The sequence below is a fragment of the Schistocerca cancellata genome, chromosome 11, assembly GCF_023864275.1.
Source record: "Schistocerca cancellata isolate TAMUIC-IGC-003103 chromosome 11, iqSchCanc2.1, whole genome shotgun sequence".
NCBI lineage: Eukaryota > Metazoa > Arthropoda > Insecta > Orthoptera > Acrididae > Schistocerca > Schistocerca cancellata.
In genome coordinates this window covers 164,564,532-164,581,863 of record NC_064636.1, presented here as the reverse complement: position 1 = coordinate 164,581,863, position 17,332 = coordinate 164,564,532, and the positions used below count along the sequence as shown (strand labels likewise).

The following is a 17,332-nucleotide window of genomic DNA, read 5'->3' as shown; positions in this document are numbered from 1 at the left end:
CGAGTATTTTTTTCCCCCAGAGTTCTTGACATATATGTAGTACTAAGAACTCTCTACAGAATTTGGACAGTTCTGCAGAAATTCACAAAGGAAGCACTACCACCCGGAAAAATTATCTTGTAAAAATATTTGTCTACATAAAAAAATGGCAATTCTGAATACCTACCCACGAGTTCTACAGAAAACCCTAAACTTTTTTTCCAAGTAACAATTCATCAGAATTGCAATAATGAGGGATATTTTTGTAACCTGAAATATACAATAAACATCACACTAGTCCTGATGATGGTTGCACACAGCACCCTAACATTTACTGAATAATGGTCTATTACACCCTCCCTGTGAGAACTATGCATAGGTAGCACAATGGTCCAACTGCCAACTGGTTAACAATCTGTGGAAGATTATGTACTGTTTCATTTTCTATGTTCGCCACTGAAAGCATAATTGCAGAGGTAGGGTTGCCAATGTTTCTAATGATCACTACACTTAATTTGCAATGCATATTTTAAGTGTTATAGAATCTGAAGGACTATAGAAATGGCCGTGGGAAGAGTTCTTTATGCTCTGCTACTGGAGGCAGTTAGAACACTCATGTTTTTAACATGTTCATGACCACACGTCAGCTCCAGATTGTTTAGTACACAGAACAATATCACTGAATTGTGTTAGGTACCGAAGTTTATTCACACTCGTTTGAATAGAAAAGTTGTTCTTGTTTACTGTGCTCTTGTGCAGTTGTCACTCTGGTATAACTTAATCTTAACTCCACAATGCCTTCCCAGCTTAAACAATTTAAAAGTGGTCAATATTACCTCTGTGAGCTATTCAGTATGCTATACATTTTCTGCAAATTTAACTCTAAGAGTACGGTATATCTTTCAAGAATTCTAAAAAATGAATATCTCTACAGTAGTGACAACTTCTTACAACTCTTCAAAGGCAGCAGACAATTTAACAAGTGTTGATTCCCACATTGTCTAGCTGCATTAGTGACACCTACAGCCTGTGTATTACCTCATTTAACTGGTAATTACATGAGGGAATTTAGTGTCTGAAAGTGAGTCCTAATTATAGACACCTTCACGATTTGTAAAGCAGTACTGAACAATTTTCACCTACCACTAATAAAATTAGCCCACAATTCAAGTTAATCATTAAGGATTTGAAACATGTCAGTTTCAAAAGTACACAAAAACTTGTTCGAGGCATGCCCTTTATTCCTTAAAGTTTAGGACTTGCTGGGTGACCCACTTTCTGTCAGTTTTTGCTGCAGAGTATTCTATCATGCACCTGGGCACCACACACTACCCAGCACTCAAGGGGCAACACTTGTCACTTTGCCCTTAACAATCCACCCCACTTACTCGAGTCCAAACCTAGTACCATTATTCAAAACAAGTTGCCCTTAACAATCCAAATAAGACTCAGCACGATTAAAGGACTACAATGTGAAACATCGACAAGACGAAAAGAACACATTACAGAAGTCAATCTAAGAAAGTTTCACACAATAAAGAAATGTCAACCTACCTGTTGATAAATCCATAGCCACTCTTTACATTGAACCACTTCACAGTCCCGGTAACTTTGGTTGCTGAAAAGGAAAAAGAAAATTCAAAATTTTACTTTAAATTCATACAAAGTTGCCGTGCAAATGCTCGGCAAAAATAACCACGCGTAAATCTTAAGATGGCAGACTGGATTCATTGGTGGGATACTGAAGAAACACTATTGCCTCAATCAAGGTATAACCAGAGAAAGAATGTACACAATGTGTGCTATGAATGGTCACAGGTTTGTATATATCACTAGGGAGTAAAAATTGCTGGTAAACACTGAACAGACAGACATTAGGATGGACACCAACTCTTGTCACTGCCAATTTAGAAAGTCTAAAGGAACAGCATTAAGTTACAAATATACAAATACTAATAACTTACAGTCGATTCTTTAATGAGTAACTCTCGTATTAAATATAAAATGGAATTGGAGTCCTACGCTTCTCGATAGAGTGTAGGGAAGCAATGCAGGAGACTTGAACCGCCGTACTACGCAAGGTCCTAATGGAGGTGGTTTGCTGTTGCCTTCCTACGACCAAAATGGTAACAAATGACGAAGACAACACACGGTCATCTCGGGGCACGTGAAAATCCCTGACCTCGCTGGGAACTGAACCCGGGATCCTGTGCTCAGGAACCGAGAACACTACCGCACGACCATGAGCTAAATAGCTGGGCAATTTACACTCTGGATTAAGAAACTTATGACATCTCCTGAACTGTGAATCTTTGTGATAAGTATTTGGGGTCAATTCTAGTGTCCGATTCCACTCTTCAACTTTGAACAATGACATCATACCTAAGAGATGTTACACAGAGGCAATCTTTGAAAGTAACTGATCATATTCGTAAATAAACGAATGTAGCATATGATAAAAAGGAAAACACAGTTCACATGATTAATTACTTAGCCACAATTTTGTAATTTTAAGAAAATCACAGAACCTTCAAATCCAGTACAGTATAGCACATGGTGGTAACTTAATACTAATTGTTATATCTAACAGGACTACCACCCAAGTAACTAATATTGGCAGTAACTGGAAATGGCCTACATAGGTTAATTCTATTTACCGATTCCAACCATTCCACAGTTATTTTGATCATTGCAGCAACCAGTGTGTGCAATAAAGTGTTACAGGATTTCTACATATTCTTCATTACTATGAAAAAGAGAAAAATTTGGAAGCTGTACCCGCACTACTTTTTAGTTTATAGTAGTAGTTCCATGATCAATGAGAAAACTAGAAATCCTACAAAAACCACAGATTTACAGCAAAAATATAAATGGCCAGTTTTAGTTACTGATTCCAATTCTTGTTTTACACCACAGCAGTTTTAGAAAGCAGTCATAAATGTAGAATGGTATTACTTTTCAGTGCATATAACTGCAAAAATAATTTACATATGAAACGTGGATCAGCTGCAATCTTTAACTAGAATCTACCTACACAGTTCTCAATTCTAGTTATCAATTCCAATATTTGTTTTTGTAGACATTCTTTTGTTATGTACTGGCTTTTCTTTTAAAATTTATTCTGTGTGTGTCTCTCTCTCCACATTTTATGCTACTGTTTCCTATTTGTCATTCACTTAGCTTTCCCATTTTTCTTATTCTAGTTTCTCCCCATCCAAAAACCCCCACTTTCCTGCACTTCTTCCATTAGGTTCAATAATTAATACAAGGTAATGTGCTATTTTATAACAGTAACTTCACCATGCACTTTACAGTAGGGCAATTTGAGGGTGTTTTCTGCTTTCCCAGTCATAAGTTATGACAATACTCTTAACAGTCATGAAAGTTCTTAGTTCTTGTTCTTTATTATTTTAGATACCTTCCGTTCGTTTCGATATAATTCATGACTAAATAACTGCGTGAATGTGATTGTGATTTTATCGTATGCTACATTTGTTTGTTTTGCGTATGATCCGTTTCTTTCATAGATTGCCTATACATAGCACCTTTGCCTGAGGTAAGACATCATTGCTTAAAGCCAACGAATGGAATCGGACACTAGAAGTTATACAAATTTTGCATATACATTCACTTGTGTAATGTCTATACAGTCTGCAAAAAGTGTCATAGGACAGAGTTCGTAGTAAAGAAATAAGAGAAAGAGAAAGTTAGTAATCTCTAAGTTACCTTATTTTGTGGGGGTGTCAGTGAGAAATTATGTGTGAGGTTTGTTGCAAGTAGGTAAATGCTCTCACTGCCAAGTACAGGAGGGTCAGTCTGGGTAATTTGTGCACCAGCTGTTACACCGGCCACTAAACATTCGCACAGTTTCGAACTTCAATACATAATTGTGTTAAACTTAACGTATGATTATGTATCTAAAGAATTTGATGACAGCATTCTGAATTTTATAAATCTGGTCAATAAATAAACTGAAAAACTTTTATTGGCCCAAGAAACAGTCAGGAAGGCAACCTGCAACGGGCTGTATACAATGAATCAGGTTAGTCGTTTACTACTGTAATTTAGGTATAGATACTAAACCCACCTGGTACAACTCGAAGATATGATGAAGGCAAGATTAGAACAGCAGTGCAAATGAAGGCATTTAAGAAGTGAAATCCTCCTGCACTCCATACTCTAATAAAATCAGGAAGAAACGCTAATATGAGGTACATAATGGGAAATGCCTACTGTGGTTTGCAGACTATGGGTGTACAAGGGTGGTTTGACAAGTTTCGTAAATTTCCATGAATAACTGGAACACTTTTGCTGTGCCTTCACGGTTGGTGAGCTTTATTATTCCATGGATAGTACGAATTTCAACCATGTACAGTGTAAATGTTCACTTTTTACAACTTCTTAAATTGAAGAGTGTAGCAGTTGCAACTGAAAACGGAGAAAACAGTTTCATGCCATTACTTAACATTTTCGTTTTAAGGATTTGACTGCTGCACAAATCTAAACAACTGAAGTTCACGCAGACTCTTCACACTCATTGAAGACAATTTACTTTTGGATTAATGAGTAAACGTGTCCAGACACACACCAAAGGCAAAACATGCTCTTGTCTTCAAACTGGGGTCACCATAAATCCGTGATATGTTTATGAAAGACCCTCTAATAATGTGCCGAGATTATAGGCGTCTCAACTAATATCTTGCATGGAGCATTGGCTATGAGGGAGCTGTATGCAAGGTGGGTGCCTGGATAGCTCAGTGACCCAACCATGTCTAGACCCTACTATGCATTACTGGATCATGTGAAAGTCACATTGGCTGCAAAAATACTAGTGTTGGCATGCAAAAAAAAATTGGTGGAGGAATGGAATTCCCGTCCACAAGAACACTACCAATCTTGTTGCCAGCACACATTGTAGTCTGTAGTGTTCACACATCCTATTAACCCTTAGCTTTTCAGGCCATTTTCTGTACAGACTGTCCAACGGTCTCAGTGACCGCTATATTTAAATAACCATAAAAACTGCATTCAGCAATTTCTGTGGAACAGTTCAGGTCTTACGTAAAAGGTTGCATTAAAACAGGCAAAAAATTCATTCATATAAATTTTAAACAATACAAAATGAACCTAGTACTACATGACAATGCTGCGTAAACTAAAACCTTGCACTCCAAGTTTTTACTATATTTTATTGTTTATTATTCCATGTAAAACTCTCGCAAAACACCGAAAAAACGAAAATTAAACACGAACTTTTTCAATTGTTTAGTTTCCTTCCCTTATGGTTTCTTTGAACTACCTGAAAATTTTTGTACAGATTTTAAGTCACATTGGCTTTTTGCAACAACGGCAGATGTCTCTCTTTTTGGAGCACAAATGAAGCATGTTTCGGGCGTTTCTACTCGTTCTGCAACAGGCTGTGCTCTTGGGTCTGCTACAAGCAAAACACGGTGAAGAATGCACGAAGCTCACAGCGGGTGTGATATTAGTTGTCTGTGGTGTCACCAACGAGTATAAGAGGTTCAACAATTACAGCTGTTCACCTGAGTATTGTCTCTGTAAGAATTGCGAAGGGCAAACGCTTTCACCCCACATGTGTCAACATGCGGAAAAATGCCACTGACCATCGTCGGAATATACTTCGACGAAAAACTATGTTTCGACCTAATGTATTTCTAGCAGAACCTTCAGCTGAAGATTCAGTCTCGACACTGTCTTCGTCCCTGATCACTTATTCCATTCGAGGAATTCATAGGTGGCAAAACAAACTAGTCTTCACTTTCGCCCTGTTCCTATACTGTATTATGGTCACTTTGAATTTCGCTATCACTATCTGATCCACTACTATTTTCCAAACTATCTTCAAACAGTTTTATAACGATACCCTCAAAGGCAGTATCCGCAACATCGACAGTAAACGTAGACCTGCCTACTAGAATCCATAACAAAATCCTTGGCGCTGTCTCAGACCGCTAGCACGAAAGAAGCAGTAATAGTACAGGTCCACGTCGTATTCAAATGACTACTGATAAAGGAAACCACGGCAGCTTAGGGAGAGAACTACAAAGCGCTGTAATTTCCTACACACCCCATCATTATGGCTTAGCAACAGACTAACAAACTCTAGAGGTTTGTGACACGGCACCGGGGACGTTAACGGTTAAAAACCATGTCCCGCATTTTGTCATAGCCATGCGACAAACTTCGTGAGTTTAATTATTGCCTTTGAATGAAAGTCATTTGTGATCTCACTGTGTATTTGAGTTACTTTCTGCAGTGTTCTAGTTCCGCATACTGTTAGATTACTTGGCAGTGACATCATAAGGAAGTTATCTTCGTACACGAGTTCTGAACGCCAGTGTTTACATCGCGCGAACCTCTTCGAATCACAGTAAAAATTTTCATGCAGTTACATTCACAAATGTTTTTACAACACCGCTTACTATTCAGTCTTGACCACGCCACCTGCCTACCAGCCACTTCCCAGCCGCGTGCATTCTGCTAGCTTCGTACACAACGGAGCTTGTATTCTTGTACAAGGAGACAGTGCGTAGTCTGTATTATCGATTAACATAACGTGTTACAGTGTTTGACGAAACCACGTGAACCTGGACACCAGGAAGAAGAAAATTAAATTCAAACAACGAACATTAAGTTCTTGAGGACGATGGACTGCACCAGGAGACATGATTAGAATCGGACATACCAGAGCCAACATTTTGAACGACAAAACATTCTGAAGTATCGCGAAAATAGTAGACTACGTTCTAGACGGAAACGAGGGCATAAAAATGCTTCGGAGTTCGTGAACCATAAGCCGAATGTAAAGAAATATTGGAGTACCTCTGTGAAAGGGAAATAACTTTTTTTAGTTCGGAACGATCTTCATCATTGAAAGGAAGATTACGAAACACGAGAAGTCGAGGGAAACTAGCTCTTGCAAAACCGTATAGTCCCGTTTTTTACTGTTTAGTGACATGTTCTCGTGCGGTGTTTCTTTTTGTCAGTTACACCCTCGCCAATATACTTTCATTCTAGCACCACGACGATTAAGACTAGGTAGTTATCGATACGAGCATGATGGAAATATTTTGGAACACCAGGAATAAAAACTGCAATCAAAATCATTTACAGCTGAAGGTAACGGAATTAAAACACTATTATTCAATCAATTGTTTCATTAACATTTTAAATGAACGTTCGAACAGTATTTATAACTAATACGTAGTGATGGGAACAAGCTACAGAGAACCGACTATTCCAACAACCGACTGAATCTATTAATTCGGTTCCATTATTCTGTGAGTGAAACTAGTACATGGAAGCAACAAATGGAAGCCTACGCAGTCTGGAATACTCAGTTCTGTCCTGAAAGCTTCTATAATTTTGTCATTGTTGACTGCACTCTTATCGCCCGCCGACAATTATTGCCGTTCTGGTATTTGCTTTATGAGTACTGGCAATTAGCTTTCAGTTCAGATTCAAAATGGTGAAACGCTCAGAGGCTTGGGAAGGGAAGAAATCATGAATAAATGAAAAGCGATTCACAAGCTCGATTCAATGCTATATACAATATCTGCAAGGACTAGTGATTATAAAACTGTATTAAAGAAATTCGAAAAACTAACGTATGATCATTCTAGCAAAAAATATTTCCGATAAGTGGCAACATATGCTTGTAAGTCAAGTGAATCCCCAAACATATCCCGATCATATTTAATGACAGAAGTACGAACAATTCGTGAAACAATTCTCGTAACTGATGTAACCGTAAGCTCTCAATGTCAGTCTACTGTGCCATATTAAGTGAAACCATTCAAACCTCTACAATTAAGTTTGTTCGTGTAACTGACGTGGCCGGAGAGAGTAATTTCATTGTGCCATTTCGTACGACAGAATAAATCCGTAGAACGAATAAATTAATTACGTCTTAAGTACTGTGAAACTTACTGCCCAAGAGCCACTTCTTACGTAGTACATGTTCTACAACTAATCTGTTTTGTTGTACAGGTCGGGCCTGGAGGTTGTGTGTGTCTCAAGACACCAAGAAACCAAAGAAGCGGGATCGAATCCCGGAAAGTCGTATCTGTCCCTCTTCAGCCTAGGGTTACTAACTGCCGTCTGATTCAAAACCTGCACCAGGCTGTTCAGTCATACGGAATTTTATTCCACGAGAAACAGGACTGAAGGAAGTTTACAAAAGCGATGCTGAATGGTTGAATTGGCGATTATTACAATATTTTTCGGGAGACGGTACCCACGAGAAATACTAAAGGGTACCAAAAAACCCGAATAATGCCGTGAGCAGAGCTTGTGTAGTACGCATTTCTGCCACTAGGCGTCTATAGCGCAACTCACTGCCAGTTCAGTGCTGTGTGTTGCCGACATAGCCTACTCTGTTAATCTGCAATGATTGTTTTCGCTAGCTAAATGAATAACGAAATTTTTTCTTACTCGGTAAAAATGCTGCTTGTCCATGTTGAAAACATTCTTGGGAAAACTCTACTGTACGAGTAGTTTGCTCAATTTCAAAATCGCGACACGTCGATTAATGAAACCTCGTTCTGGAAGTCCATCAACGCCCCGAATCGACGAAAATACTGAAATATTCCACTGTGCGCTCAGAAACCGTCGACAGACTTCAACTGTTAAGGTATTAGTGGATTATATTTGAGCTCAGTTCAGCTAATTAACAGACGATTTGGGATTTTTTTTTTTTTGTGGTTTTAGGGCGCACAACTTCAATGGTCATTAGCGCCCTGACTACTCTAAGAATGCACCGCGAGGCACAAGTTGACAACAACAACTAAAAGGGAAAACACGATAAAAGACAGACTGACAGGCATAGGATTAAAAAACAACATCATCAAATGTCCTTAGCGAGGTTTGTCAAATTGATAAAACAAAGAACACGAGCAGCTGCTCGTGGGTCATCCGCTAAAATGGCATCGAAAGTATTTGGCAGGTTAAGATCGAGGCGCAGTGTGTTAAGATCTGGACAGGACATTAAAATGTGTCTAACCGTCAGCAAGTGCCCACATGGGCAGAACGGCGCCGGCGCAGCCGTCAGCAGATGGCGATGGCTGAACCGGCAGTGTCCAATTCTTAACCGGGCTAAAACGACCTCTTCCCGCCGAGAAGGGCGTGAGGAGGACGTCCAAGCCACGGGAAGAGGTTTTAAGGCCCGAAGCTTGTTGTCGGTAAGTGCAGCCCAATCGGCATGCCACAGCGATAAGATGCGCCGGCAAGTGACCCTGCTAAAATCGGACGAAGGGACACAACAAGAAGCTGTCCGAGGCTGGAGGACCGCAGCCTTGGCCGCGGCATCTGCAGCTTCGTTCCCAGGGATACCGACATGGCCAGGAACCCACATAAAGCTAACCGGAGAACCGACATCCACCAGCTGCTGAAGAGAGCGTTGGATCCGGTGTACGAAAGGGTGAACCGGGTACGGATCACTGAGGCTCTGGATGGCGCTCAGGGAATCTGAGCAGATGACATAAGCAGAATGTCGGTGGCGGCAGATGTAAAGAACAGCCTGGTAGAGGGCAAAGAGCTCAGCTGTGAAGACCGAACAATGATCATGGAGCCGGTATTGGAAACTTTGTGCCCCGACTATAAAGGAACACCCGACCCTGTCATTGGTCTTAGAGCCATCTGTATAAACGAAAGTCATGTTGATGAACTTCGAACGAAGTTCCAAAAAACGGGAGTGGTAGACCGAACCGGGGGTGACCTCTTTTGGGAGCGAGCTGAGGTCAAGGTGAACGCGGACCTGAGCCTGGAGCCAAGGTGGCGTGCGGCTCTCGCCCACTCGAAAGGTTGCAGGGAGTGAAAAATTAAGGTGTTGAAGGAGGCGACGAAAGCGAACGCCAGGGGGTAGCAGGGCAGAGACATACAACCCGTATTGACGGTCAAGAGTGTCGTCAAAAAAGGAACGATAAGACGGATGGTCGGGCATTGGCAGTAGCCGACAGGCATACCGACAAAGCAGTATATCGCGCCGGCAGGTGAGTGGCAATTCGCCAGCGTCAGCATGAAGACTCTCTACAGGACTAGTATAAAATGCTCCGATCGCAAGTCGTAAACCCCGATGTTGTATGGAGTTGAGGCGGCGGATGATGGATGGCCGTGCAGAGGAGTATACGAAGCTCCCATAATCCAGCTTGGAGCGGACGATCGACCGATATAGACGAAGTAGGACGGTTCGATCCGCTCCCCACGACATACCACTGAGAACACGGAGGACATTTAAAGAACGGGTACAACGGGCGGCCAAATATGACATGTGGAGACCAGCTAAGTTTCCTGTCAAAGGTAAGGCCTAAAAATTTGGTTGTCTCCACGATTGGGAGAGCAACGGGACCGAGTCGTAAGGACGGTGGGAGAAACTTTTTGTAGCGCCAGAAGTTAATACAGACCGTCTTCTCGGCAGAAAAACGGAAGCCATTGGCGACACTCCAGGAGTAAAGACGGTCAAGAGAACGCTGAAGACAGCGCTCCAGGACACGTGTACACTGCGCGCTGCAATAGATGGTAAAAACGTCCACAAAAAGGGAGCCTGATACACCAGCTGGGAGGCAATCCATTATTGGATTGATCGCGATGGCGAAGAGAGCGACGCTCAAAACTGAGCCCTGTGGCACCCCATTCTCCTGGCGAAAGGTGTCGGACAGGACACAGCCCACACGTACCCTGAACTGTCGATCCATTAAAAAGGAACGAATAAAAAGAGGGAGGCGACCGCGAAGGCCCCATGTATGCATGGTGCGGAGAATGCCCGCCCTCCAACAGGTGTCGTAAGCCTTCTCCAAATCAAAGAACACAGCCGCGGTCGGGCGCTTCCGCAAGAAGTTATTCATAATGAAGGTCGACAATGTAACCAGATGGTCAACAGCAGAGCGGCGCCTACGAAATCCACATTGTACACTGTTAAGTAGGCGTCGAGACTCGAGCAGCCAAACCAATCGAGAGTTAACCATGCGCTCCATCACTTTACAGACACAGCTGGTAAGCGAGATAGGTCGATAACTGGAAGGCAAGTGCTTGTCCTTCCCCGGCTTAGGAATCGGGACAACAATAGACTCGCGCCAGCATGCGGGAACATGTCCCTCAATCCAGATGCGATTGTATGTACGAAGAAGAAAACCTTTACCCGCAGGATAAAGGTTCTTCAGCATCTGAATATGAATAGAATCAGGCCCTGGAGCGGAGGACCGTGATCGGCAAGTGCGGTTTCGAGTTCCCGCACGGTGAATGGGGCATTATAACTTTCACAATTCGAGGAGCGGAAGTCAGGTGGCCTAGCCTCCTCTGCCTGTTTGCGGGGCAGGAAGGCAGGGTGGTAATGAGCAGAGCTCGAAACCTCTGCAAAAAAGCGGCCGAAGGCATTGGAGACAGCCTCAGGGGCCACAAGGACTTCATTCGCGATCTTCAAGCCAGAAACTGGGGAGTGGACCTTAGTGCCAGATAGCCGGCGCAGGCTACCCCAGACAACAGAAGGAGTAAAACTGTTGAAGGTGCTTGTGAAAGCAGCCCAGCTGGCTTTCTTGCTTTCTTTAATAATACGACGACACTGAGCACGTAATCGTTTATAATTAATACAATTCGCCACTGTAGGGTGGCGTTTAAAGGTGCGTAAAGCACGTCGACGAGCACGTAAAGCGTCTCTAGATGCTGCGGACCACCAGGGGACCGGTACGCGACGTGGAGAAGAAGTAGGGTGAGGGATGGAATATTCAGCAGCAGCGAGAATGACTTCCGTGACGTGTGCGACCTGACGATCGCAACTTGGGAAGGTTTGATCCTGAAAGGTCGCCCTGGAAGAGAAGAGCCCCCAGTCTGCCTTGGAGATGGTCCAACTAGAGGAGCACGGAGAGGGGGTATGCTGCAGGAGATGGATAACACACGGGAAGTGGTCGCTCGAATATGTATCAGCAAGTGCATACCACTCAAACCGGCGTGCAAGTTGGGGAGTACATATAGAGAGGTCTAAATGGGAATTGGTGTGAGATGTGTCCGAAAGAAAAGTAGGGGCGCCAGAATTGAGGCAGACAAGATTGAGCTGGTTGAAAAGGTCTGCTAACAAGGAGCCCCTCGGGCTGGATGCTGGAGAGCCCCAAAGGGGATGGTGGGCATTGAAGTCTCCAGTTAACAAAAATGGTGCAGGTAGCTGAGCAATAAGTTGCATCATGTCTGCCCTGGAACCGACAGATGACGATGACGTGTAAACGGTACAAAAGGAAAACGTAAAAGTGGGGAGAGTAATGCGGATGGCAACTGCCTGCAGGCCGGAGTGCAACGTGATGGGATCGTAGTAAATATCATCCCGCACCAGCAACATAACCCCTCCATGAGCTGGGATACCTACCACAGGGGGTTGGTCAAAACGCACAGAGGTGTAGTGTGCCAAGGCAATTTGATCGCATGGGCGTAGCTTCGTTTCCTGGAGGGCTACGACGAGCGGACGATGCAAGCGGAGCAGCAACTTCAAGTCCTCTCGGTTGGAGCGAATGCTGCGAATATTCCAGTGAATAAGTGCCATCGTAAGAAAAGGAAGATGAGAGAAGGGGTCACCTCGAAGGCCGCTTAGGGCCTGGCTTCGAGCGAGCACTGCCGCCGCTATCAGTAGGCGGACAGTCATCGTCCATGGGGTCTATAGGTTCATCGGCCATCTCGGGAGGATGGCCGGGAGGGGGAGCTTCCTCCGCCGGTGAACGGCCAGATGTACGGCTACCAGCGGTGCGGCCAGGCGAAACGGATGACGGCTTGGGGCGGCAACCGCTGGGTGGCGCAGGAGAAGAAATGCGCCGTGGCGGAGAAGGAGAACTATGCTTCCTATGCGCCTTTTTGGAAGGACGTTTGGTGGAAGTACCGGTCGAAGGCTGGGAGGTCGAGGGACGGAGGAAGTCTGCACGGGATGGTTCCTTCTTGAAGGCCCGTGTATCTGACTTCGGGGTCTTCGACTTAGCAGAAGCTGAGGAAGGGGCTGGTGTCTGTGGGGTGATGGGAGGAAGAGGAGACACGTCGACCGCGCGATCTTAGCACTGGCCGAACGGACGACCGTGGTGCCGAAGGTCAGATCGCATGTCTGGGTTGCTACCTCCCGGGTAGTCCGAGGAGAGGCGAGGACAGTACTGTATTTCCCCGCTGGGAGCAGCGTGGGCTTCCTACTAGCCAATAGCTTGCGAGCAGCCGAGGTGGACACTTTCTCTTTGACCCGAATTTCTTGGATACAGCGTTCTTCCTTATACACAGGACAGTCGCGGGAGGATGCGGCATGATCACCCTGACAGTTCACACAACGAGGAGACGGAGGTGGACAGTCACCCTCATGGGCATCCCTGCCACAAGTGACACATTTAGCCGCATTGGAACAAGACTGTCGAGTGTGATTGAAACGCTGACACTGGTAGCAGCGCGTAGGTGTCGGGACATAGGGGCGAACAGAAATTACCTCGTAGCCCGCCTTGATGCGCGATGGCAGCTTAACACTATCGAAGGTCAAGAAAAGTGTCCGGGTCAGTACAAGGTCATTGTTGACCTTTTTCATGACCCGATGGACAGCCGTCACGCCCTGCTCAGCGAGGAAAGATTGAAGCTCCTCGTCAGTCAATCCGTCGAGGGAGCTAGTATAGACTACACCACGAGACGAATTCAAAGTTCGGTGGGCCTCCACCCGGACAGGGAACGTGTACAGGAGGGTGGCCCGAAGCAGTTTTTGTGCCTGAAAGGCACTCTCAGTTTCTAGTAATAAGGTGCCGTTACGCAACCTGGTACAAGATTTGACAGATCCGGCTATGGCATCTACGCCCTTCTGAATAACGAAAGGGTTGACAGAGGAAAAATCCTTTCCGTCCTCAGATCGAGAAACGAGGAACTGTGGGGCAGGCGGTAGTACTTTTGTCACTGTTGGCTGGTCACGTTTCCGTTTTTGGGTCGAAGTCGAGAGATGGAGTAGAATCCATTGCGGAGGAATCCCCCATGATTGCCAGCGTCTCCGATGGCGTGCTCCTTCCTTGTGGGGACCCTCTCAGAGGGCACTCCCGCCTTAGGTGAATGTTTACACCTCAGGTCACACCTCCCGAGAAACAGACGGAGGGACCAATCGGCATGGTCAGAAGGTATCAGCTCAGGCAATCACCCCTCCCCGGGCCTGGCCTTTACCAGGGGGTACGCGCGTGCCTTACATGTCTACCCAGGGCGGGGACTTACGCGTTACCCCGTCACGGGCTACGCGTGCGAACGTGTGGGTCGGTCTTCAGGCACGCACAGGGAGGAAGGAAGAAGAGGAAAAAGAAGAGAGAGAGGGAGAAAGAGGACAGACTGTCTCAAACGCCAAGGCGGAGACCAGAGAAGGCAAGGAGAAAAAGGCAACGAGAAGGCAAGGAGAAAAAGGCAACGAGAAGGCAAGGAGAAAAAGGCAACGAGAAGGCAAGGAGAAAAAGGCAACGAGAAGGCAAGGAGAAAAAGGCAACGAGAAGGCAAGGAGAAAAAGGCAACGAGAAGGCAAGGAGAAAAAGGCAACGAGAAGGCAAGGAGAAAAAGGCAACGAGAAGGCAAGGAGAAGTCAAGGGAAAGAGTAAGGAAGACAGTGAGGTGGAGAAGAGCAAAGAAAGGAACCAACAAAAGGAAGGAAGAGACGAGAAGTGAAAAACCAAAAAGACCACGATTATACGTCGTGGAACCGTCCGTCTCCGGACGCTGGCGCTAACTACCCCCGTGAGGGGGATGGACTCCTTTTAGTCGCCTCTTACGACAGGCAGGAATACCTCGGGCCTATTCTAATCCCCGGACCCGCAGGGGGTGATTTGGGAATGAAAAGGGTTGCTGCCAAGTTCTTTTCTCGGGTTCTGACCGACAGCTATTTTTTGTTCGAAAGTTTTTGGCTAAAAATGGCACGGTTCCACTACTCACGCACCTTACTCGCGGAACCTTATTCCGTGTGACATTTCCACGCATGAGAAAGAGCATGACAGGACACACTTGTCAACACTGAAGTAAAAACCAGGGAGGAGCTGTCAGCCATTTCTTAAGATAACTTCAAAAAATGTATCTTAACAGTGGAAGCATTGGTGGGACAAATTTAATAGTAGTAATGGAGAGCATTTTGAAGGCGATAAAATTGTTTTGTAAACAATTTGAAAATGTATAGCTTTTAATAAATAATGCCCTTTTTGGGTACCCTGTTATGGGTCCCACAACGAACTTTTGATGTCACTTCGCGGGCATTCGGCTCCGCGCAGAACTCTCGGTAACTCAGTATGTATATAGTTGAATAAGGTACCTACCGAAAGTTTTAACTTAATCGTATTGTACGCATTTAAACGCGCAGTCAAGAATTATTGACCTCTTCTGAAATAGTTATTGGCTCTGGGCCGGAGATGGCTGTTGGCACCATTAAGACCGGCAGTATCACGTGCTGTGACGTACGCCTTCACGGCCTGTCTCGTGGGCCTCATCGGGAGTGCATCCGCGATACTGCCAACTCTGGGACCGATATTCCGGCTGACAATCTTTCAGTCATTTTCCAGGTGAGTCGCTTGCAAGATGTTTTAAAGGAACTTTACACTGTCGCGCGAGTGCGTCAAAAAGTGGCTGTTGGAAAAAAACAACTAAAATGTGGCACATCTTTGATTATCGTTAAATAATTTGAAAAAGAATTACTGAAGTCATTTTATGTATAATGAAAATAAATTTCTAGTGTTAATTTATGTGAAGTGTCATGTTCTCTAAGAATAAACACAGTATGGAGCTAGCGCTCCTGGTTTGTTTCGTGTTTTACTATTCATACTATTATATGAAAATGAGTCTTCCATTATCCTTGCGTTATCTAGTCCGATCTGCAGGTCTGTACGAATGTTGCCTTTGTTTGTTCCGAGTTAAGTGCAAGTGTAAATTATGACTAACACTAAAGATTCGGCAAACCTTTATATTAAAAAAATGTTCGAATGGCTCTGAGCACTACGGGAAAATTGAGGTCATCAGTCCCCTAGAACTTAGAACTAATTAAACCTAACTAACCTAAGGACATCACACACATCCATGCCCGAGGCAGGATTCGAACCTGCGACCGTAGCGGTCGCGCGGTTCCAGACTGTAGCGCCTTTACATCAATTCGTACCGTTTACTGTAACGGAGTGTGTAAAGTTAAATGTGGCCACTATAGTAGTACTAGCGGAAGCTAGTGTGGTTTTGCGTACTGAAATTATTTCTAGTATTAATAGTCATTACTTTTATCTTTCGTTTAATAGAATCTGTACGGAGTTATAGGTTCTAAGTTTTTTGGGTTACGCAGTCTAGGTCATTTATTCTGTAAATATATTAAATCAAACAAGCTGAAGCTACTCACTAACTCTGGTTTGGGCAGAAATTAGTATTTCTAAAGAGAAATTTATCCTGCTATAGGTGAAAGGCGAATTATTACGGGCTGTCCTTTCCCATAATTCAAGGAAGTGCAGAGAGATTGGCCCAAATGGCTCTGAGCACTATGGGACTCAACTGCTGAGGTCATTAGTCCCCTAGAACTAAGAACTAGTTAAACCTAACTAACCTAAGGACATCACAAACATCCATGCCCGAAGCAGGATTCGAACCTGCGACCGTAGCGGCCTTGCGGTTCCAGACTGCAGCGCCTTTAACCGCACGGCCACTTCGGCCGGCTGCAGAGAGATTGTTTAACACTGTTGCGACGAATTTATAGCCGACACTATTGAGATAATACAACCGAGAAAAATCATTTAACCTTGTTTTCAAACAAGGTATTAGACGTCAGTTATAGAGGGTTTAAAAAGCAAGCGCAGAATCAGCGAATTCACAGTGCCTACTAAGTATTTGGTTGATTACAATGAACGGAATCCGAACGTCAGGCCACAAAAAACAGCTTACAACTGTTTGCTCAGAGGGCGCAGACGTGAAATGAGGTGTGTCGAGGTGGAGACCGCCTCGGTTGACAATTTTATTTCTACAGCTTGCTTCACCACTGAATACCAGTAGGATGAGGCTGTGGTCAGTATTGTGCTGAGCATATCGTGGCAGCTGGCCACAACCGTAAACAAACGAGAACTTAAGACTGCAGAGGGGAGAGAAGCTGTGCTTCGGAACAAGCCCGGCCTCCCTCTCGAGGGGGCTGCCATCCTACGTCCGCGTTCTGTGCGTCCACGAAGGCACAGCTGACTAACGGTCATAGGGATCGCAGATTCCATTTGTCGTCATGGGACTCGTTCGAATCCCTTTATACACCAGGATTAGTCTTCACCCTTTTCAAAATAAGGAAAAAAATTCTCAACAACAATTACATTGGAGTATACAAAGCATTCGGTAGTGTCTACAGTGCAACTGTTTGCTGCGGCTG

General features: G+C 44.4%; 1 protein-coding gene across 2 annotated transcripts in view; it reads right to left on the bottom strand.

The window, feature by feature from the left end:
- The window catches only part of LOC126108427 (Y-box factor homolog), a 140,599-nt gene that overhangs the window by 98,807 nt on the left and 24,460 nt on the right, over positions 1 to 17,332 (bottom strand). For both annotated transcript variants that reach the window (XM_049913641.1, XM_049913642.1), the window contains exon 2: positions 1,534 to 1,597. In XM_049913641.1, coding sequence (XP_049769598.1) covers positions 1,534 to 1,597 — 64 coding nt within the window. The remainder of the gene's footprint in view (positions 1 to 1,533; positions 1,598 to 17,332) is intronic.